At 62.5% G+C, this 21,948-nt stretch overlaps 1 protein-coding gene across 5 annotated transcripts; it reads right to left on the bottom strand.

Moving 5' to 3' along the window:
• Positions 1 to 80: 80 nt before the first annotated feature.
• Positions 81 to 15,890, bottom strand: Caskin1 (CASK interacting protein 1). 5 transcript variants are annotated; one of them, XM_090324794.1, is made up of 20 exons: positions 15,650 to 15,890; positions 10,940 to 10,991; positions 10,740 to 10,837; positions 10,393 to 10,538; positions 10,220 to 10,315; positions 9,966 to 10,096; positions 9,547 to 9,655; positions 9,187 to 9,295; positions 8,986 to 9,080; positions 8,701 to 8,818; positions 7,765 to 7,866; positions 7,574 to 7,662; positions 7,405 to 7,489; positions 7,245 to 7,324; positions 6,301 to 6,411; positions 6,112 to 6,213; positions 4,605 to 4,743; positions 2,516 to 4,525; positions 1,740 to 2,154; positions 81 to 1,462 (listed from the first exon to the last, which is right to left on the bottom strand). In XM_090324794.1, exons 1-20 carry the CDS (start codon positions 15,741 to 15,743, stop codon positions 1,366 to 1,368), a joined length of 4,278 nt encoding a protein of 1,425 aa, XP_090180920.1. In that variant the 5' UTR covers positions 15,744 to 15,890; the 3' UTR covers positions 81 to 1,365. The 5 variants fall into 5 exon arrangements, with proteins under 5 accessions (XP_090180920.1, XP_090180921.1, XP_090180917.1 ...); XM_090324795.1 differs by having other exon boundaries at positions 7,245 to 7,321; XM_090324791.1 differs by lacking the exons at positions 10,740 to 10,837; positions 10,940 to 10,991; positions 15,650 to 15,890 and having other exon boundaries at positions 4,605 to 4,701; positions 10,393 to 10,536.
• Between the last annotated feature and the right edge of the window lie 6,058 nt (positions 15,891 to 21,948).

The raw sequence follows: 21,948 nt of genomic DNA, 5'->3' as shown, positions 1-21,948 counted from the left end.
AAAGAGTGAGCTAGCCAGCTCCATTTTCTGCTGTTTATTGACAGCTGACTGCTGCTCCCTGGCCCGATTCCCCTCCATCCACAGATAAGTGCCAGGTGTGACGGCTGAGGGGCCACATCCGTTCTGGACCCAGCCTTGACCAGCCTCTCTCCGCTACCCCACGCCTCACCACCCCACACCACAATTGCTGGTTTGGCTTTTTTTTTTTTAATTTTTTTTTTTTTTTAAGAAATGTCCAAGTTGTGCCCAACACTTGTGGCTCAGCAAACACAATAGAGACCAATCAGTACTTTTTTGGAGGGAGGAAAAGAGGGCAAGAACTACACAACACAGCCTTGAACCATGAGCAAAAGCATCCATGGGAACTGGGGTGGGGGAGGGCTGGCTGCCTGCTCAGGGCTGGCCCTGGGCCCTGGGGAGCAGGGGCAGGCACACTGCACACATCTGCCCAGAAGGCTGGCATGCACTCACTGCTGTCACCACGAACACACGGCACGCCTGTACCCCAGCACCTCCAGGACCTAGAGGAGGAAGGGGCCTTCCCCAAGGTCTCAGTGAGCAAGGCACATCCTTCAAGTGCTTCGGACACAGAGAAGTTAAAGAGGAACAGAGGAGAGGCCCCCCTCCAGGACCAAGTCTCCTGTGTGTGCTTGTAGCCAGAGGGAGGGACAGACAGACAGACAGACAGATGGTCTGAGCCTCTGACAGCTTTTGACTCCAGCTGGACTCCACAGTCCTTTCAGTAGTTGGTAAATGGTTTTCTATAGACTCAATAATATTTCTTTCTTTAAATATATATTTGTTAAAGTTATACCTTTTTGTTCTCTAGGGAAATCGGCTTTAGCTCATTCCCAATAAATTAATACTCTTGATAGCTTATATTCTGGGGGTGCAGTGGGGTGTGCCCTCCTTCCCTCGTGCTGCTCTGGAGCAGCGGCTAGCAGAGGCTCCCCAGTGGGCAGTTCTGTGCTGGGCCTAGGCCTGTGCTCTGCCACAAATTGGGGAGGGGCACCACCCTTCCCCACACCCCTGCCCCAGCTGCCTGGGCAGGGGACCCACCCTCCGCGTGCAGGGCAGACCAGTGAGGCAGAGGGGACCTAGCAGTTATTGCACAGGGAACAGCAGGCAGGGACGGGCACCCGTGGGGCAGCGCGACTGCCCAGAGCCCTTGGAGCCCCCAGCCACGGCGGTCCTCCAGACTGGCGTCCGGTCTGGGCCAGGGACGGGAGTTGTGCTTGTGCAGGAGCTGGGCAGCACACAGGTCCAGCCAGGCCCCGGCCCGCGGCTCGGAGGCGCCCGTCCTGAGGTAAGGGTCAGTGTGCGGCGGAGTCGGGGACGCGGTGGGCCTGACGTTGGGCGGCCGCCTCACTCCAGCATGGCGTCCAGCTGGTCAGCCAGATCGTCAAACATGCTGCCGATGTCGTCCAGGATGCTACCCGTGCTCTTGGCAGCGGTGGAAGGGCTGGGGCGGGAGAAGACAGGTAAAGAAGCAAGGAGGGGTGCAGATCCCGCCCCAGGCCCTGCACCGGGACGACCCAGCCACTCCTGGCCCCGCCCAGCCACCAAGGCCCCGCCCCGCAGAACAGGCCACGCCCCTGGCCCACCCTCACACAGCGGTCAGCCCCGCCCCCGCAGTGCAGACCACGCCCCTCCTTCCCGGCCCCGCCCACACACTGCAGTCAGCCCCGCCCCCGCAGCGAAGGCCACGCCCCTCTGTCCCGGCCCCGCCCCCGACCTACCCCAGGCCCTGCCCGTCCTCCTGCCGGATCTTTTCCTCCACGGCCTGCAGCGCCGCGGCCAGGCTCGCGCTGGTCTCCTCCAGCCTCTGCCTGGCGCTGTCCCCGGGCGAGGCGCCGTCGGACGTGGGGTGCGGCCCGGAGGGGGCCGTGGCGGCCGCGCGCGGGGGCTTCGCGGGCACGTGCAGCGGGGGCGCGCCGGGGGACGGGGGCGCGGCGGGGCTGGCGCCGGGCGCGGACGGCGCGCCGGCCGGCTTGGCGAGGGCTGCGGGCGGCTGGCGCGCGGGCGAGGGCGCGGGCGAGGGGCCGGCGCTGCCTGACTGCATTCCCGCCGCGGCCTTGGGCGGCTTGGGCGCAGTGGGCGGCGGCGGCGGCTTGGGCGACACGGGCGGCGGCGTGCCATGCGCACGCTTCACCTCTGCAGAGAGACGGTGATGGCACCGGGGGTCCGCCGCCGAGCGCTGCCACGCCGGCCTCCCTGCGACCCACGTGTGCGCCCTCAGCACCAGGCTCCCTGCGCTCCCCCACACCCTCCCAGGCCGCTCCGAGCCCCCACTCGGCCTCCACCCACACCAAAGCCCTCTCCTGCACCTAGGTCACTGAGACTCCCCAAGGCCTCCTCACGCTGGTGCCAACATGCTGGCTGAGTGAGAGAAGGGCCTTGTGCTCTGCTGCCTCCCCAGGAGGTGGAATCCCTCCTCACCCCACCTGGCTCTATCCCATCCAACAGGGACCCGGGTAGTGTGTCAGGGTGGTCTTCCCCTTCCCATACAGCATACCTGGACTGCCAGGGCCTGGCAGTGGCACCTTCTTGGAGGCAGGAGTGGGTGAGCCCTGGATCTTGGGCACAGGCTGCGCCAGGACAGGTTTGGGAGACACAGGTGGCTTTGCCGGCTTCCGGGCATCGCCGTCGGGCAGGGGCAAAGGGGGCAGGTGCACCAGGTCCACGGGTGGTGGCTCAGCAGGTGGGGGCGGCGGGGGCAGCTCCGGGGTCCCAGGCTGCTCCGAGGCAGGTCTGCGGCGCACAGTGCCATTCTGGTACACAGACAGCGGCGGGGGCGGCTCGGGCCCAGCCTCCCGCTCTTTGGCAGCCTTGGGCCTGCGCTTCACGGTATCAGACTCGGTCAGGATGAACTTGACATTCTCCTGCTGGCTCTGCTTGGCCCGGATGCGCCTCTTGAGCGTGGCACTGGCCTCCACCCTGGCAAGGGGTGGGCCCTCTACGCTGGCTACGCTGGCCTCTGCCTTGGCTGGACCTCGAGGCCGCTGCCTGGCCGCCCCATCCTCCACCAAGTGGCCCTGCTCTGTGGCCTCTCCTGGCCCCCTGCGGGCAGTGGCCAGAAGCCCAGTGACAGGCCCACTGAGCGTGCGCCTTCGGTTCACCACCTCACCATCCGGCCCGATGGCCTCTTTGTGCTTCACTGAGGCTAGGACGGCGGCCACCCGGCCAGGCTCTGGACTGGCAGGACGAGGTGTGGGGTGGCCCTCGGGGGGTCGGCGAGCACCCCGGCCCCCACCCCCAATGGAAGACAGCTCAAGCATGGCCGCGATGCTCTTCACGCTGCCGGCACTGCCCGTGTCCACGCTGCCGGCAAGGTCGCTGGCCCGCCTGCGCTGCGCCCGGACGCCCAGCCGGTTGTCTTCGGCCTCAGCATCTGGAGCCGGCTCGTCGGCCATGTTGGCGCTGGCCATGGCGGAGCTGGAGCGCTTGGGTGGGGGGGGCGGGGGTCCCTTCTTGCGAGGCCGCACGGCGAAAGACTGGCTGCGGTTGACATTCTTGTCGTTAGCAGCGGGTACCCTGACGGAGTGGCTCCGGCCTACGCGCCGCTGGACCGTGGCATAGGGCCCGGAGGCGGCGGGCACCAGCAGCTCGTCCCGCTCGGGCTCGCTGTCGGAGGCTGCGTAGCGATTCAGGCTGTGGGCCCGCTTCTTGGGGCGCCCGGGCTCCACATCAGCTTCGGGGGGTAGGCAAAGCGTGGGCACAGCTGCTGGCGCCGGTGGGGGTGCAGGCCCTGAAGCCGCGGGCCCGGCCTCGCTCTCCACGGGCTGAGGCAGCACGTAGGCAAAGCCGCGGTGGGTTGGCGACTGCGGCAGCGAGCGAGGCGACCCGGGTCGTTCTGCCGGCGGCAGCAGCTGGGGGGTGGGCTTCACCTTGGCTGTGGCTGGGCCGTGAGGTCCCCCAAGGGCTTGAGGGGATCCCGGCCGGGCTTTGGTGGGTGTCTGCGGCGGTGTGAAGTGGCTGGCACCCGGTGGGAGCACCTGCCGTGGTTTGCCGGGCACTGGGGGCACACTGGCCCTCTTGACGCTGTGGCCGTGGCGGCCTGACCGGGCCTCCTTGGGCGGCGTGCCGGGGGCTGGCCCCTCATCCAGCAGGTACTCCTGGCTTCGTGACATGGGGCTGCTGGGCCCAGGGGGGCCGTCACCCAGCATTTCCTGAGAGCTGCTCATGTGCCGAGCCCGCCCCCCCAGGCTGGGCTCCTGCCGCCCGGCCGCCCTGGGAGTGGAGGGAAGATGGTTGGAGGGCTTCTCGGCAGCGGCCGTGCCCCCCTCGGCCGGGCCGGTCATGGCGGCCTGCAGCTCGCCACTGAGCTCACTGTCCTGGAAGGTGGTCATCTTTGGAGACTGGCAGTCAGCCGGGGCAGGCTCGGGCGGGGGTGGTGACTCGATGGGCATGGTTTCAAGCGACTGGGGTGCCTTCCGGCACAGGGGTCCCCCCTCATACTTGGCATACTCGGCCTTCTGCAGCTCGGCCAGTTTCCTCACCGCCAGCATCAGCTTCTTCTGGTGTCCTGGGTGGGCGCGGGGGCGGGGCAGGTCAGGACGGGGAGGTGCGGGGCGGTGCGTGGGGCGGGCCGGGCGTTCGCTCACCCAGCTTGGTGATGCCGATCTCCTGCAGGTCCTCCCACGTGATGTCCGTGATGAAGTCGATGTTCTCGTAGCCGTTGTCCACCAGCACCTTGTAGTACTGGGCCAGGCCAATCATGGAAAGCCACACGGCCAGGTTAGCCTACGGAGCATGGACATCGAGGGGCAGCCCGAGCTAGCCGCTCACACCCTGCCCACCACTGCAGCTGCTAGAGAAGAGGGCACTCGGCCAGCAGTGCACGACAGAGAGAAGGACAGACAGACAGGCCCGAGGTATCGGTACTGAAAGGCGGCGTGGGCGCGGGCTCCGCAGGACACCGGGCGGGCACCCCACCATCCTCGCTGGACACTGGTGTGCACGCACGAGTCAACACATGCAGACACACACAGGGGCCTCGCCACAAGACACAGTTCAAGTGGACACAAGAACTCCCCCATCCGGCCCCACAACCACAGACACAGCGCCCCGAGACGCACCCACAGGCCTGGGACATCGACACACAGCATCACGCCCGATACGTGTATCTGCACACACCCCGCACGCCGTCCTTCTAGCCACGCGCGCCACGCTCACAGCTTCCCTGTCTGCTTTAAACACATGGCCACGCACCTCACATGTGCCCCGCACAGCCACACAGGCATGCTCGCACGCATGCACGCATGCACGCACGCACAGCTCTCCACAGTCTTCACTTCCTGAGTGCCCAGTCAGTGCCCACACTCCGCATCCTCATTCATGCCAGTGACAGAGGGAGGCGAGGCGCACAGGGCCCAGGCTTCCCGGAGGCCCCGGATCTACTGACCAGGGGCAGGGCAGGGGAGCCTAGTGCAGGCTTTGAAAGATCCTGAGCTCAGGGGAAGAGGGGAGGGGCAGCCAGCCAGCAGCCCCTCTCCCACGGACAGAGAGCAATGGCTCCACGTGCTAGTTTCAGGGGAGTCACCTCCCCCCCCCCCCCCGCCTGCCCACCTCTCCCCCATCCCCCACCCCCCACCCCCACCCCACCCAGGCACCTACCCGTTCACACTGCACAGGCCGTGGTCTGTGCACACACCACCAGAAACCAGACTGTGAGCTGCTAGCACAGGCAGCAAGCACGGAGGAGCCTGTGTTGGCTCACGCCACCACCCCCCCCCCCGGCACCCCACAAGCTCCTCACACAGGCTGTGTGGCCAGCATCGCTTGTGACCCTCTGCAGTCTGTGTGGGCACAGTGGGTGGGCAGTGCCATGGGAAGTCTGCCTGAGTGCAGGAAGGACACTCCTGGCTTTGGGCTCTTGGCACCCTGACAGCCTCCCTCCCCTCCCCCCACCCAGCGGTAGCCCTGCCCCAGCCCATGGGGCGGGGCTCCTGTGCCCACAACAGGCACTCGGGCTGCCCAAGTGGTTCCCTGCCAGCAGACCATCCTCCACTGGCCAATTCCTGAGGCCCTCTACAATCAGGGGGATAGCCTGTCTGTTGTCTGTCTGTCTGCCTGCTGGTCCTGGCTCGGCCAGCAGTATGGGAGCCTTACGGGTTTGTGTTCGGGCAGCCAGTCAGGGATGCTCAGACCACTGATCTCCGCCGTGATCTTCTTCCTGTGGCCTGGTTTGGTGACACCGATAGCCGTGAGGTCCTAGGCGGAGAGGAGACTGGTGAGCAAGAGGCAGGGGCCCATCTCTGGCGAAGGAGGCAGCTGGGGGCCAGCCTGCGGCAGGCTCACCTCAGGGGTCATGCGGCTGATGGTGGGCAGGTCGTAGCCAGCCGTGGTGAAGCTGGGAGCGTAGAGCTGCAGCTGGAACGTGGCAAGCCACTGGCTGACCGCCTCGGCGCTCTGGAAAGACACAAGGCACCAGGGCTACAGCTGCCGGCCAGGCCACACCCAGCCGCCTCGGCACCTCCTTCTCCACTCCGCTGGTCCTCCATCCTCGCTCCGTCTGCAGCCAGGCTCCGCAAGCCTGGCCCTGGCCGTCTGTGATCTGCGGCCGGGACAGCAAGCCTCCGCGGCCCTCCAAGCCTTCTTCCGAGAGCTCCACCGGGAAGGTCCAGTTGTCGGTCGCATAGCCGCCCAGCCCGACCTTCCCCCGTTCTGCACCAGGCGCCCCCACAACCATCTGGGGAGGCGGGTGGCTAGGGGGTTCTGGGAAAAAGGGATTCAGGCTGGGCTGTTCAGCGCTGTCTCCCCAACATCCTCGAAAGTGGACTCTCTGCCACAGGCGGGGCCTCGCCTCCTCTGCTGTACAGGACGCAGCCAGCAGCACACACCACCCGGCACACAGGTGCATGCACACGGGACCCACTTTGCACGCCCACATGCACACACATCACACACAGGCACCACACCCAGCCCCTTCTGCCTAGCCACACGCACCAGTGCCTAGCTCATCATTGCACACACACACACACACACACACACACACACACACACACACAAAGTCACCCTCCATACCTCAAGTATGCACACACTAGCTCACAGCCTATATGACAAACAACACCTCTACATCTGTGTTTGTACACACAACTGCACACACGGATGGACAGACAGAAGGACAGGCCCCTGTCAAGGGCCTGTCTAGGCCCCTGTCAATGGGCCAGGCAAGGCAAGCTGCCTGGTGTCTGTCACCCTGTCAGTCCCACCCCGCCCTGGGGTCCAACAGGGTCCTGTACCTTGCCCTCTGACGCCGCTTCCGGCTTTTTTGCTGGCTGCTCCCCATAGATCTGCCCGGCCTGGGACCGGCCAGCACCTGCTAATGAGAGGGCGTGGCAGGGCACAGGCCGTGCAGGGGCTACCTCTGCCAGGCCAGTGCTGCCGGACACTTGCTTTTACCTGCAGAGCCCTCCGAAGGCTTCACGGGGCTGTCCCCTGGACTCGACTCCGAGGTGGACTTCTGGGAAAGCACCGTGGCCAGGAGCTGCAACCCAGAGAGGCTGCTCGCGGGTGCTGTCCCAGGCCTGGCTACCCCAGGCCGCCCTGTCCCAGCCACTGCCCTGCTGACCTTCACTCCTTCCGAGCCCGCGTGCAGAGCGTGGCCCCCACTGCTGCGGCCACCGGTCCCGCTGCTCAGGCTGCCGCTGCGGTCTCCACCTGCCAGCAGAGGGAGGAGCGTGAGGCTGGCGCTGGCCGGGCCCCACAGTGGTGCCTGGTGCAACAGCTTCCACCCCAGTAGTCTGAAGGCCCCTGGCCTACCTGCAAAAGGCTTCCTCAGCACCCAGATCTCCTCTGGGGGCGCCGAGGGCCCCGCTGCACTGCCTCCCTGGGGTGGGCTTGGCTCACTGCCTGCTCGGGAACCTGTGGGCCGAGCACAGCCTCCCTGAGCCCTGGGCGGCCCACTCGGAGCCAGAGGCGAGAAGGGCCCAGCAGAGGCGCGCATGCACCTCTGGAGGTGTCACAGCCACCTCCTGCACCCGCTGTCTCCAAGGGAGCTGAGAGACCCTCGGGAGACCAGGAGAGAGTGCCTGAGAAGACCCAGGGCCACCGCCCCTGGGGTTCTGCGGGCAAAAGGGCTGAGGACTGCTACAGGGGTGTGACCCCTGTGCTGGGTGCCTAACACTGGTTCTTGCCTGGGGACCTGAATGGCCACAGGTAACACCTTTCAATCTTGGTGGTCTCTGTAAGAGGTAAACAGAGCCCCCAGCAGGCCAAAGCCAAGCCACGGGGCTTTCCCACCTGCTGTCTGCCTGCCCACTCTGCTCCTACCACACTGGCCTCCCGTCCTGTGAGGCGGGGCGCTCCTTTGCGTCCCAGTGCCTGGACATGCGATTCCGACAGCCTGGCCTGCTCTGCCCTTGGCTGGAGCCTTGCCAGTCACTGGTTGGGGCATTTCCTGCCATGCTTCTATTCACTGTCTGTCCCCTCCTGTCCCAGGGCAAGATCCCCAAAGGCACACGTCATCCCTGTCTAGGTCCCCGTATGTCCCTAGAAGCTGCGAGAGAACTGGGCCACAGCAGGCAGGTTGTGTCCTCGCAGTAAGCGAATGGCGGGCGGCTCTGACTTGAGCTGGCCGGCAGAGCCCCAGCCTGGCAAAGGCGCAGGCTTGACCCCTGCCTCCGGCACACCCAAGGGCTGCTCTCAACTGCAGCATGGCGTCCCCACCGCTGCCCTCCAGGGGCCAGTGGAACTTGCCTGTTCGTTTGACAATGGCCTCGCCCAGGGAGCATGGAAAGTAGCCCACCCGGTCGTTCCCTGTCCGGTTGTCATGGATACAGCCTTTCCACCGGCCGTCTGGATGCTGTTCAAGGACCTGGCCAAAGGGGTGGAGGGACACGCTGAGGAAGTCGCTCCTGGAGGAGCCTGTGACCCAGCACCCACTCCAGCTATGGGGTGGGGGGGTGCTGTGTGCTAGCATGCCCAGGGCCCTGCCCCCCCCCGCCCCAGCACCCAGGGCCCAGGGCCAGGGGCTGTCCTCACTGTGATGATGTCCCCGGCCTTCACGTTGAGGCTGGTCAGGTCATAATTGTTGCAGTAATCCTTGGTGGCCCGGACCTGCAGGGCGGCTGAGGCCTCTGGGGGCACAGGTGGTAGATCCCCCAGTTCTGCAAGCTGCTGACCCAAGCTTCCGCCAGACCCGGTCCCACCCCAGACCGGAGCCCATCCCAGACCCAGGCCCACCTCGCAGCAGCTGCTTGATCTCCTTGCTGGCCTGGGAGGTGGTGAACTGGTGCACAATGTCCAGGGCTGTCTGGCTGTAGGTGTTCCTCACCTGGGCGTTGATCCCACTCTGCATCGACCAAAAGAGAAGATGCTGTCAGGGAGGCCAAGAGCGTGGCCCAGTGGTAGAGCGCCTGCCTAGCATGCGTGAAGCCCTGGGTTCGAGTCCTCGGTACCACATACACAGAAAAAGCCGGAAGTGGTGCAGAGGCTCAAATGGTAGAGCTCTAGTCTTGAGAAAGCCCAAGGACAGTGCTCAGGCCCAGGACTGTCAGGGACACACCGACGTAGCCCTGGTGCCCTCCCAGCGCCCAGACTCACATCCAGCAGCAGCCGAACCACCTCTGTCTTCCCGCAGAGCGCGGCCTCGTGCAGGGCCGTGCCTGACTTGGTCTGGCGGTTGATGTCGATGCCAGCCTGGAGGAGAAGTCTGGGAGGAAGGCGGGATCGTGAACAGACCTTTCCCAAACATCCTCAAGCCAGGCTTCAACCCCCAGGTCCCCCACCAGCACACGTAGTACCTGAGCTTTACCAAGCACCTGCCCAAGGCCTGTCCCTGGTGGAGGAGCTTCTGTGGTAGAGCCCTACCTTGCGGAGGAACTAAGTGGGGGAAGGCATGAAGGCCCCATCCCCCCCCAGTCCATCCGGGTCTCCCCTCACCTGAGAAGCTGAAAGCCGCCAGGTGGGGGGTCTGACCACACCCCTGGGACTTCCCAGGACTCCTCCCCGCCCCGCCATACCTGATGATGTCAATGTGGCCATTCTTGGCTGCCAGGTGCAGGGGGCTGGTGCCATTGGGGTCGGTGGCCCCTCCTGGCCGGGGTTCCAGCAAGGCCGCACACATGTTGCTGCTAAGGAGCAGCTGAACGACCTTGAAGAACACGTCGTGGTAGAGGGCCCTAGGGGGCCCTAGCGTGGTGCTGCCCCCGGGGCCCCACCCCGAGGGAGGAGGGAGGGTAGGCAGAGTCCAGCCCAGTTCCCAGGAGAGACTTACCCCGACACGGCCAAACTCACAGGCCAGGTCCAGGGGCGTCTTTCCGGAGTTGTCCACCATGCAGGGGTTGGACTGGTGCTGTAGAAGCATCTCGGACTGCGGGTGTGGGGTGTGGTCAGCCCTGGGCATCGCAGGCCCATCCCCCCCGCACCATCCCCACCACGGGGCCTCACCACATCGTAGTGACCGTGCTGAGCTGCCAGGTGCAGAGGGATGTGACCTTCATCGGATGGGATGTTGACGGCTGAGCCGGCCTTCAGGACCAGCTTCATGGGCTCCTTCCGGCCCTGCCAGGCTGCGTAGTGCAGTGGACGCATGCCTGGGGACAGGCGGGGACAGGCGGGAACTAACCCTGACTCTCAACCCAACCCTCACCTAAGGACGCTGATTCTTTACCCTTCTCCCTGAGCCAGTCCCCAAGCTGGGAGCAGAGAGCTCCGCACGGAGCCGTCCAGGCTAAGGGCTGAGCTCCTGGCCTGGGGCACCTGCCCCTGGCTTCATGGTCCCACACCAGGCTTGCCTTTGTTGTCCTTGATGTCCACAGCGGCCTGAGCCTCCAGCAGCAAGGTGATCAACTCGGTGTTGCCATTCAGGGCCGCATGGTGCAGGGCCGAGAAGCTGGGCGACGAAGGACAGGTCTAGGAAGGGGTAGGCCACACCTGGCCTTCCCTACTGGCCACCTACCCCACGAAGGCTGCCACCACCCCAGCTGAAACTCACCCATCTGGATCCTGGAAGTTGACATTGATCTTCTTGGTGGAGCCCAAGAGCTCTGGGGGGAGGAGGGAGACACAGTGAGGGGAGGGCTCTGCCCAGAACCTCCAGGCAGAGGAAGAGCAGGCGAAGGTGGTGGAAGGCTCCCTGGCGGGCTGGGAGCCAGGTTCCTGGTCTACAACATGGATCGCTCCCTGCGCTCAGCTCAGCTCCAGGTGCCAGCTCTCCCATGTGCGGTCCCCCGTGGGGCCCGGCCTCTGCACCTGGAGACAGGCTGCACACACACATGTGCACACACCCTCCCTCCTTGGGGACACTAGCTGAGCACCTACCATTGGTGGGAGGGAGGGAGCCGGCCCCATCTGTCTCTCAGAAGGACCCAGATGGGGCCCGGGGGTGGCCAAGGAGGCTGGAGCGCCCAGAAATGGGGTATCTCTGGGAAATGAGCTGCAGCTCCATGGTGCAGCCCCCCACTTCCAGTCCTGGCCAGCAGGTAGACAGGGGAGGCAGGCGGGGCCTCCTAGCACTCCCATAGAAATGGCCAAATGGCCACACGAGAGCCCAGGTGCAGTGCCCGAAGCCTGGGGGCCACGCTTGGGGTGGGAATCTCCTCCTGGGCCGTCCCCCTTCCCTGCTTCACCCACCTGGCCACCTTCCAGGGAGAAAGAAGCCCACCAATAGGAACTCCCCAGTGGCTCAAGTCCACCCGGACTCCCGCCAACCCCTCTGCCCGTCTGGGCCATGGTTACATAACCCATTTGTGGGTCAGTCACTCTGTGAGAGGGGGCTGAAGACAGAAGCCCCTTTGTCCAGGCACAGGACAAGGATGGGGGCAGGGGCTCAAGGACAGTCACCGAGGGCTGGTGCGGGGCTCAGCTTCAGCTTAGCCCTCGCCACTGGTCCTGGTATAGGTCTAATGACCCCTGAAGCCTATCGAGGTAGCGGGTCCTGAATTTATACCTTTGCCTTACCAAGTCTGCACTCTGGGGCCTTGGCCCTAGACCTCCGCCCTGTGCTGGAAAATGAGGCCTACAGTGTTTCCAGACCCTCCCCTGCCCCGGTATCACCAGTGCCAGCCAGGCATGGCTGGTCCCATACCACCATGGCATGAAGGTGGTCTCTTCTGTGCACTTCCACCGCCTCCCCCCACCAGACACTGCTCAGTGTCTATCCCTCACCATGGTGCAGGGGCCTCCTCGCTGTTCCCTCCTCCCCTCCCCCCCACCATCCCTGGTGCCCTCTAAGTGTCACACTCTTAGGACACAAGTCAAGAGATGCCCTCACGGCCTTCACCCCAACCATCCTCATCTCCACCCCGGGGTCTCCTCCGTGCTCCTCGGACACACAGCCCACCCAGGCACCGGGCCCTCGTACACGCCGTCTCTGTGCGTGGACTATCTTCAGTTACCCACACGTCCCCTCCCTGGGGTGCTCTGCACCCTCAGTCCAGCTGTGCCCGGCTCAGCAGGCCCCTCACCCCCCCCCCACCCATGTCTGCTCGGCTTCCCCGCCCATCACAGCTGCCCATTTCTGAACTAGACACTCTAAGGGATGAGGCCTTTCCCTGACGTTGCTCCTGGCAGTCCCTGCGTCACCTGTGAGACTCTCAGTGGGTACTCGTTAATATTCCACACACCGGGGCCTGGAGTTTAGCCTAGTGGTAGAGTGCTTGCCTCGAATGCACGAAGACCTGGGTTCAATTCCTCGCTACCACATACATAGAAAAAAGCCAGAAGTGGTGCTGAGGCTCAAGTGGTAGAGCTCTAGCCTTGAGAAAGTCCAAGGACAGGGCTCAGGCCCTGAGCTCAAGATGAGGACTGGGGAAAAAAACAATATTCCACACACTGTTCACCAGCAGAACCATCTTTATGAACCCACACAGCCAGACATTCCTAACCTCTGGGTAAGGGCACTAGGGCACTACGTTTCGTCTTGTACACAGGACGGCAAACGGTGGCCGGGCCTGCCACAGTCCCATCATCCCTTTCCAGGGCTAGGCTTGAAACCCTGTCACTCTGGAATGCTCTCCCCTGCTCTTCTCAACCTCAGTCTAGCCTGTTCTAATCTCCAAGATATCCTGGGCCCTCTCCCAGGGTCCACGTGAGGCCTCCAGGCAGCTGGAGTGGACCACAGGGCCAAGCCCACCTGCTCCTGGGGCCAGGGTCTAAGACTTCAGGGGGGCCTAGAAAGTAAGACAGTGGGGCGGAGCCTCCATCAGCAAGGGGGCCGGGCTTGTGTGAGGTCACCCTACTAAGACCACCTGCCTAGATGCTGAGTGGGCCAGGCAGTGAGGGAGGGTAGGAGGCTGTCTCACTGAGAGACGGGCTCTCCAAAAACTCAGTTTCTCACACAGAGAAATGGCTTCTCCAGAGAGATTGGTTCACTGAGTAAAGCAGCAGGAGGGAATCACTGTAAAGGGCTGCAGAGATAAGGAGGGGGAGGGGGGACCAAGCAAACCAAAAAGCCCTAGGGTGCCCTTCCTCTTTCTAGGAGGTCAAAGGCCGAGGGATTCAACTTCAACATCAGTCTGTGCACAAACCTGATAGCCCAGGGCTGAGAATGTGGCCTAGTGGTAGAGTGCTTGCCTAGCATGCATGAAGCTCTGGGTTGGATTCCTCAGTATCACCTACACAGAAAAACCCAGAAATGGTACTGTGGCTTAAGTGGTAGAGTGCTAGCCTTGAGCAGAAGAAGTCTGGGGCTCAGGGACAGTGCCCAAGCCCTGAGTTCAAGCCCCAGACCAAAAAACAAAAACAGAAAACCTGGGGGAAGAGGAACAAAAGCATGAAAAGAGGTATCAAGTTTTGAGAAGTAATGCACCCACCACCTGACAAATGTAACTATAACCCGTTACTACATTACCCTGATAATAAAGTGTAATAAAGATATTTACAAACAAAAACAAAAATCTGATACCCCCACATGCCCTGTTTCTTGGAATCCTTGCTCTTTGTATCTGGGATAGCACCCCACCTCGGGGAGGTCACATCCAGACGCAGGCTAGAAGGGATTCTCAGTGGGCCAGGATGAGAGGCCTGGGATGGCCTGGGAATTCCTCCTCAAGCCTGCCTGGGGAGAGGCTGGGTCAAGAAGCTGCAGAGCTCCCTCGCCGGCAGAAGGGCAGCTTCTGCTGAGATTTTCCCTCTAGAGCCCCCTCCTTCTCTTCCAGGAGGGCTGCTGAGTGTGTGTGCCCATGCAAGGGGAGGCCCCAGCTCAGGGAGGGGGCGGGGCTGACAGCGGGCGGTGACAGCCAGGCCCAAGGGGAGGGAAGGGGCCAGGGCTCCCGGAGGAGCTCAAGGTGAAGGACCAGGGGACACCTCTGGCTGGGAGGGTCCCTAGGGGGGACACTGCTGGACACCTCCACCCCAGTGGCCCAAACTCCAGCTGTACTTTGCTGAATCAAAATACATCTTACTCCAGAGCAGGCCAGGGTTGCCATGACGACTGAGCTAATTCATGGAGGGATTTCTCCGACTGATCTGTTACTCCCGCCCCTGTGAGTCAGACGTACAGATGCAGGGGGCAGCACAGGTGTCTCTTCTGCCCCGGGGGCCACACCGGGCAAAGGTGGAGATAGCGTCCCAGGGGGAGATGAAAGAATCCCCTGCCCCCACCCCACTTCCCCAGGGCAGCCGGCCAGGTGCCCCCCCCCCAAGCTGTGCGTCCCGCTGGGGAAGGCAGGGTGTGTGAACCGTGCAGTTCACACTGTCCTGGTGCAGCCGGGAGGCAGGGACCACCCGAGGCCCGTGCTGCAGTCAGATGTGGGCGTCCCCGGACCTCACAGCCGCTAGGTGGAAGCCTGCACCTCGCCTGGGTCTGCCCGCCTCTCCCGGGCAGCCCTCCCTCCCTGCAGCCCAGGCCCTGCGCGCAGCCCCGGGGAGGGGAAGCGCCCTGTGGCCGGCGGGGGGCCGTGGAGCCGGGGCTGGCGCGTGCCAGACACCTGTGCCCTCCTCCCTGGGCCTGCCGGCCGCGGGGAGGGGAGGCTGCGGCCCCGGCCGGGCCCCGCGGGGCGCCCACCCCGCTCCGCCCCCGCCCAGCCCCGCAGGCTGGCAGGGGGTCTGCGGGGGCCCGGGAGCCGGGGCGCCGGGTCGGGTGCCCTGACACACTGACACGGCCGGACGTGCGCAGCCGCACACGCGGCGGGGCCACACGCCCATCCGTCCAGTCCGACAGCCCCCGGGGAGGCTCCGGGCTCCCGAGCCCCGGTGCCCCCTCCGTCCAGGCTGGGGAGGGTGCTGGGCGCCCCCGCTCCGCGCCCGATCCACGAGGGCGAGCCTGCAGCCCCCCCCCCCCCGGCGCCCCGGGCTGCCCCTGCCCCAGCCCTGCCTGCCCCCGGCGGGCCGGGCGACCTTGGGCGTCTGCCCCCACCCGCCGAGCCGGGCGGCCACACCCCCGGCGCGGTCCTGCCCCCCGCGGAGCCCGCGCCCCAACCCGGGGTGGGGAGGGGGCCCCGCCCGCGCCCCACAGCCCGGGGGGAGTCGCCTCGCCCTGAAAAGGCCCGGCGGAGCCCTCCAGCCTGCGGCCCGCAGCCCGGGAAGGGAGGGGGGCGGCCGGCGGCCGGGGGGGGGCCGAGCGCACCGCCGGGTGCCCGGGGCCGCCCCTCGCCGGGGCGCGGGCGGGTGGGGGCGCGGACGCCGGGCCCGGGCGGCCCCGCCCCGCCCCCGGGGAGCCCCGGCGCCGAGGGCCGCGCCCGCGCCCCGCGCCCCCCGCACTCACTGGCCTTCCCGGGCCGCGGCCTCTGCAGCAGCCTCTGCGCGGTCCCCACGTCCTCCGCCTTCACCGCCTGCACCAGCTCCTGCTCCTTCCCCATGGCGCGGCCGGGCCGCTGCGGCTCCCGGGGAGCTCGGGGCTCAGGCGCGGCGGCGGCGGCCCCGCATCCCCTCCCGCCCGCGCCGCCTGCGCCGCCCTGCGCCCTCCGCGGGCTCGGGCTCCGGCTCGGGCTCCGGCGCGGCGGGGCGGGCGGCGCGTCACGGGCGGGGGGCGGCGCGGGCGCGGGCGCGGGGCGAGCGCGGGGCGGGGGCGCGGCGCCGGAGCCGCCTCCCGGACGCCTGGGTCCGCTCCCGCGGCCGCCGGACCTCCGTCAGCCCGCGCCGGCCGCGCGCCCTGGCTCCGCCCCCCGCGGCGGCCTCCCCGCGCCCCCTCCCCGTGCCAAGCCTCCCCGCCGCGGCCCCGCCCTCCCGGCCCCCCGCCCCCCCTGCGCCCCCTCCCCGCCGCCAAGCCTCCCCTCCGCGGCGCCCCCTCCCCGCCCCGCCGCGCCCCCGCCCCTCCGCGGCGCCCCCTCCCCGCGTCCCCTCCCCGCGCCCGCCCCGCGCACGTGCGGGCCGCCGGGGGCCAGGGTGGAGCCCGGAGAGGCGGCGGAGCGCGGGGCGGGCGCGGGGGGAGCCGGGGACGGGGCGGGGGCCGCTCGGCCGGGCCCGCGGAGGCGTCGAGGGCTGTGAAGCGGGATCTCCCGGTAATGAATGCGGTGTCGGGGAACCCGCGCCGCCACGCGCCCCGCACCCCGGCGACTCCTCCCCGGCCTCCCCCTCCGCCCCTCCGTTTCCCGGGTCTCCGGGGTGGGGACCCCCCGGCTCCCGGGCGCCGCCCTCGGCCAGGCCGGACTGACCGTCCCCGCTCCACGGAGGAAGACGACGCGGAGGTGCTTCCCGGCCTGCGCCCGGGCCCACGGCCGCCCCGTGCCGCTTGTGCTTGGCACAGTGGCTTCCTGGGTAGCTCATGCTGGCCTTGAACTCGCGGTGGAACCCGGGCTGGCCATCCTCTCACCTCCTCCGCCTCCCCCTCCGACCCAAGAGCTGGACTACGAGTGCGCACCGCAGCCCCAGGCTGCAGTCCGGGCATCGAACCCACGTTCCTTCCCAGACTACTCCTCCTCCTCCTCCTCCTCCTCCTCTTCTCCAGGTGACCCCACCTGGAAGCTGAGTTTAACATTTCGCGGGTTAAACGGCTTCAGGGTTAACAGAGATGCCCCATCAGCGACTCCAGAATTGCTCCATCCACCAGTGATGGCCCGGCTGTTGGTGCTTTGAGTTTTCCTGCCTGGGTTGCAACAATATTTGATTCATTGTTGCACATACTGTCCCAACAACAGGAAGCTTTACAAAAAAATAAAGAAAGAAAAATTAGAAGACAGCTATGGTCATCACTATGATTGGGTTTGGAGCTGGTAAAGGGGAGGGGAAGGGGGAGGGGATGGAAGGGGGGATCATCTTAACATTTACAGGCCCAGGACACAAAATACAGAGCCGTCTGAAAGCCCACATAGTGTAACTCACACGAATAGCCTGTTAAATAGAATACGTTCTATGCTCTTACCTTGAAAACTACAGGGCCACCATGACCTGAAAGGGCAAGTTTAAATTTAGAATTCTTGCCATGCAGACACAGGTGGCTCACGCCCGTCAACCTAGCTGCTCGGGAGGCTGAGATGGGAGGATTGACGTTTACAGCCATCCCCGGCCAAAAAGTCTATGAGATTTTTTTTTTTTAATCTCCAATTAACCAGCAAACAGCTGGCAGTGGAGCTGTGGTGTAGGTGGTAGAAGATCAACCTTGAGTGAACAACTAAGGGGCAAAACCCAGGCCCTGACTTCAAGCTCCTGTACTGGCACAATTAATTAATTCATTTACAATTCTTGGATTTCTTCTGAATAAGGAGCCAGTCCCCACCTGCAGTTGCTCCAGTTTTGCTCTCTGCTCTGCTCCAGAACCAGCCGGATTCCCCCAAACAGGTGCCCCCTCCCCAGGCAGTCATCCCTCTTCAGCTCAGGGGTGGCCCCCACCTGGGGACCCTCTGACCTCCTGAGGACAAATTGGGCCGGGCCCGGGGTCTGCTGCATGGGAACTGTGGTGTGAGAAGGAACAACCAGGTTCCAGGTGGGTTCCAGAGGTCCCTCACGCCCAGGACGGACAGTGCCAAGAAGTGGCCTGAGACTCCCCCTGCTGGGGGAAGCAGAGCCCTGGAGCTTCCACCGCCATCTAGCCAGTGACCTTGCACAGGTTTTCCTGAAAAATGGGCCAGCTGGATCCTCTGGTTGATGAGGAGTCCCTGCCCAGGGACAGGCTGTGTGTGTGTTGGGGCGGGGGGGACAGGAGGCCTGGCTGCAGCATGAAGATGCAGAAGAGGCTTGGGGCTTGGGCAGCCCTCCAGGAAGTCAGGCCTCTGAGGACAATCCTGGGAGAAGGCCGCTGAGCCAGCAGAATTGCTGAGGCTCGCGGTGGCGGCGGAGAGCAGGCGGCAGCCTCGCTGCAGCCCCTGCTGGGCTGGCCTCTTTCCCGGAAGCATGACTGCCTTCAGCCAGCCCGTAGCCTCTGCCTCTGCCCACTGGCACCCCCCAAAACCTGGGTGCTTGCTCCTGGTGTAGAGATAACAGATGTGCCTTCTGCATGTGTCAGCTGCCACCCTTGCTGCAGACACCACTTCAGGGAAGCCGTGTGCCCAGAACAGCATAGAAGCTCTACAGTCATGTGCCCCAGCCCCGCTTCCAGCCCCTTCTCCAGCACAGATGCTGGGGCAGCTCAGGCTGGCAGGGACCCTGCCCAGCTCCACAACCACCCGAGGCTGGGGTATCAGCAACCTCCGTGGCCTTCAGCTCACCCCCTCCCACTCTGAGATCCACTCGCAGCCCCACAGAAAGGCAAGGGCTTCAGAGCCTGAGGGTAGGTGAGAAGGAACTCCTATCTGGCCAGAATTCCCTCCTACTCCTCGGTCTGTCTGATTTCTACTGATCCAGATGGCCTCCTGTCAGGAAAACACTCATCACGATTTGGCAGTTCCTCAAAAATTTGAACATAGTTATCATTCCACTCAGAGGATATTTCCAAGAAAAATAAAATCCAAGCAGGTGTACGCATACATCTATGTCTATATCTACATATATATGTATAGACAGAGATATAGACTATCATAGTGCATATCCATGTGCATACACACATATGTATATGCAATACGTATATACATACATATAGAACTGTAACAGCATTGTTCATAATAGCCATAAAAGAAGGAATAGCCTGGCACCAGTGGCTCGTGCTTGTAATAACTCTAGCTACTCAAGAGCTTGACAGCTGGGTGAGGTGGCTCACACCTGTCACCCTAGCTATTCAGGAGACTGAGATCTGAGGATCTCGGTTCAAAGCCAGCCCGGGCACTAAAGTCCGTGAGACTCCTACTTCCAGAAAACTGGAAGTAGCACTGTAGCTCTAAGGGTAGGGTAGTAGCCTTAAGCTGAGGAGCTCACTAGCCTGGGCAGAAAAGTTCACTATTTATCACTATAGCAAAAAGCAGAACTGCAGTTAAGCTTCAATAGGTGGAATAGCAGCTAGACTTGAGTTCACACTCCAGTTCTAATCCTACCTTGTCCCCCTGCCCCCAAAAAAAGAAAGAAAAAAAAAAAGAAATGTCTATAGTGAGCAACCAGCCAGCAAGGGTGGATGCAGATAGGGAGGTATTTTTCAGAAGGTAAGTGTGTTCTTTGGGGATAGTGACAAGTTTTAGAGACACACAGAGATGGTGGGTGCATTATATCATCACTGTACTAAGTACCATCTACCTATTCTCATTTCACATTGTGTGTGTGTGTGTGTGTGTGTGTGTGTGTGTGTGTGTACTGGTTCTAAGGCTTGAACTCAGGGCTTAGGTTATGTCCCTTTAGTTATTTGTATGCAAGGCTGCTACTTTACCACTTGTGCAACAACTCCACTTCTGGTTTTTCACTAGTTAATTGGAGATAAGAATTTCATAGGATTGGGCCAGGAGTTTGGCCCAGGGGTGGAGTGCTTGCCTAGCATGCACAAAAATCCGGGTTCCATTCCTCGGTACCACATATACTGAAAAAAAATGGAAGTGGTGCTGTGGCCCAAGTGGTAAGAGTGCTTGTCTTGAGAAAGCCCAAGGACAGTGCTCAGGCCTTGAGTCCAAGCCCCAGGACTGGGGAGGGGCGAGGAGAGAGAATTTCATAGGAGTTTCATGGGCTTTCCTTCCCAGGCTGGCTTTGAACCGAAATCTCAGTCTCCTGAGTAGCTAGGATTACAGGTGTGGACCAGAGGAGTCCTGTTTATAAGCTGCATCTTGATTGAAATCTGAATGGTTAATTCTAATAAAAATACAAACACCAAAGCACAGAGTTTCACTTCAAACAAGCATTTGAAAGATTCTAAGAGCCAGGAGCTGTGCAGGTGAGCCAGTAAACTTTGGGGAGGAGAGACCAGGAGAGATCAAGGCCCCAGGGTGGGCAGGGGGCCAGGCCCAAAACCTGAGAGGGCCGGCAGACTCCTGAGAGCCAAGCCCAGAACCTGGAGAGGTCCAGAAGACTCCTGAAAGTTCAGTGAGAGCAGTTAAAGATCACTGTTGAATACAATGGTGTGCGTGTGTTGTGTGTGTGTGCCAGGACTAGGGCTTGAATGCAGGGTCTGAACACTGTCGCTTGTCTTTTTCTACTCAATGCTGGCCCTCTATCACTTAAGCCACAGCTCCAATTCTGGCTTTTTGGTGAATATAATTGGAAATGAGGGCTTCCTGGAGCAGACTGCTGGTAGCTCACACCATCTGAGCTGCTCAGGAGGCTGAGACCTGAGGATCGAGTTTCAAAGCCAGTCTCAGGAAAGCCCTGAGACTCCTATCTCCAATTAAAAACTAGAAAACCAGAAGTAGAACTGTGGCTCAAAATGGTATAATAGCATTCACCTTCAGCAAAAGAGCTCAGGGACAACCCCCAGGTTATGAGTTCAAGCCCCAAAACTGACCAAAAAAAAAAAAGTTTCTTGCCTTGGCCAGCTTCAAACCTAGATGCTCAGATCTCAGCCTTCTGAACAGCTACGACGACAGGCGTGAGTCACTGGCTCCGGCGGAGCTGTGCTTTCTGGGGACAAGGTTTGAGCAATCTCTTGGTGCTGGATTCAGGGTGGAAAGGCTTCAGAGCAAAATCACAGAGCCAGGGAAGCCTCCAAGGACCCTGTGACTGATGTCGGCAGGGCATTCGCCTCGAGGGAAAACAAAAAGGAAATGCATGCCAAGGTAGGGATGAAGAGATGGGAGATTTTAGGCTCTGTGCTGTCAACCCTGGAGGAGAAGTGTCAAGAGGTGGGAGGAAAATTATCCACTGACACTGGCAGAGCAAGCTGGCCAGTGGCCTTGAGGAAGTCTCACTGGAGAGTCAGGGGTAACACTGCAGAATGAGGGGGAGGCTGGGAAGCTGAGCCAGCAAGTGGGAAGTTCTCTGAGATAATGGCAGCTGTTAGGAGAGGTCAGGGACTATTGTGAGGTTAAAGACGGTGGACACGGGGAAGGAGGGTGTCAGTGGATGGGCCTGGTGGAGGAGCCAGACCCACTCTCTACAAAGGAGCATCTCAGTCCCACCCCCAAGTGCATAGTTAGGAATTAAGGGCGAGCCAGGCCCTGGTGGCTCATGACCTATAATCCTAGCAATTCAGGAGGCTGAGATCTGAGAATTAGGGTTCAAAGTTAGCCTGGGCACGAAAAGTCGGAGACTCGGATCTCCAACTGACCACCAAAAAGCTGGAAGTGGCCGGGCATGGTGGCTCAAGCCTGTAACCCTACTACTCAGGAAGCTGAGATCTGAGGATCAAGCCAGCTCTGGCACAAAAGGGCCAGAATCTCTTTTATCTCCAAGTAACCTCAGGAAAATGGGAAGTGGAGCTTGGCTCAAGGGTAGGGCAGTAGCCTTGAGCTGGAGGTCAGGGACAGTGCACCAGGCCAAGTTCAAACCCCATGACCCCCCCCCCCCAAAAAAAAAGCTGGAAGTGGAGCTGAGGTTCAAATGGTAGAGAGCTGATCTTGAGCAAAAAAAGCTCAGGGACAGTGCCCAGACTATGAGTTAGTTATTTAGTGCCCCAAGACTGGCACCAGATAAATACATAGTTTTTAAAAAAAAAATACAAAGGGAAGAAAGAAGAAATTAATGGAGAATCTGCATTAAGGGGGAGGCCTTCTGCACCTGTGTTTTATAGGACCAAGATATGAAAGGGGGAATGAGATAAGGATCCCCTAGGGCCAAACA

The sequence above is a fragment of the Megascapheus bottae genome, chromosome 36 (genome assembly GCF_031878675.1).
Source record: "Megascapheus bottae isolate mThoBot1 chromosome 36, mThoBot2.hap1, whole genome shotgun sequence".
In the NCBI taxonomy this organism is placed as follows: Eukaryota; Metazoa; Chordata; class Mammalia; order Rodentia; family Geomyidae; genus Megascapheus; species Megascapheus bottae.
This window is presented reverse-complemented; position numbering and strand designations above follow the sequence as displayed.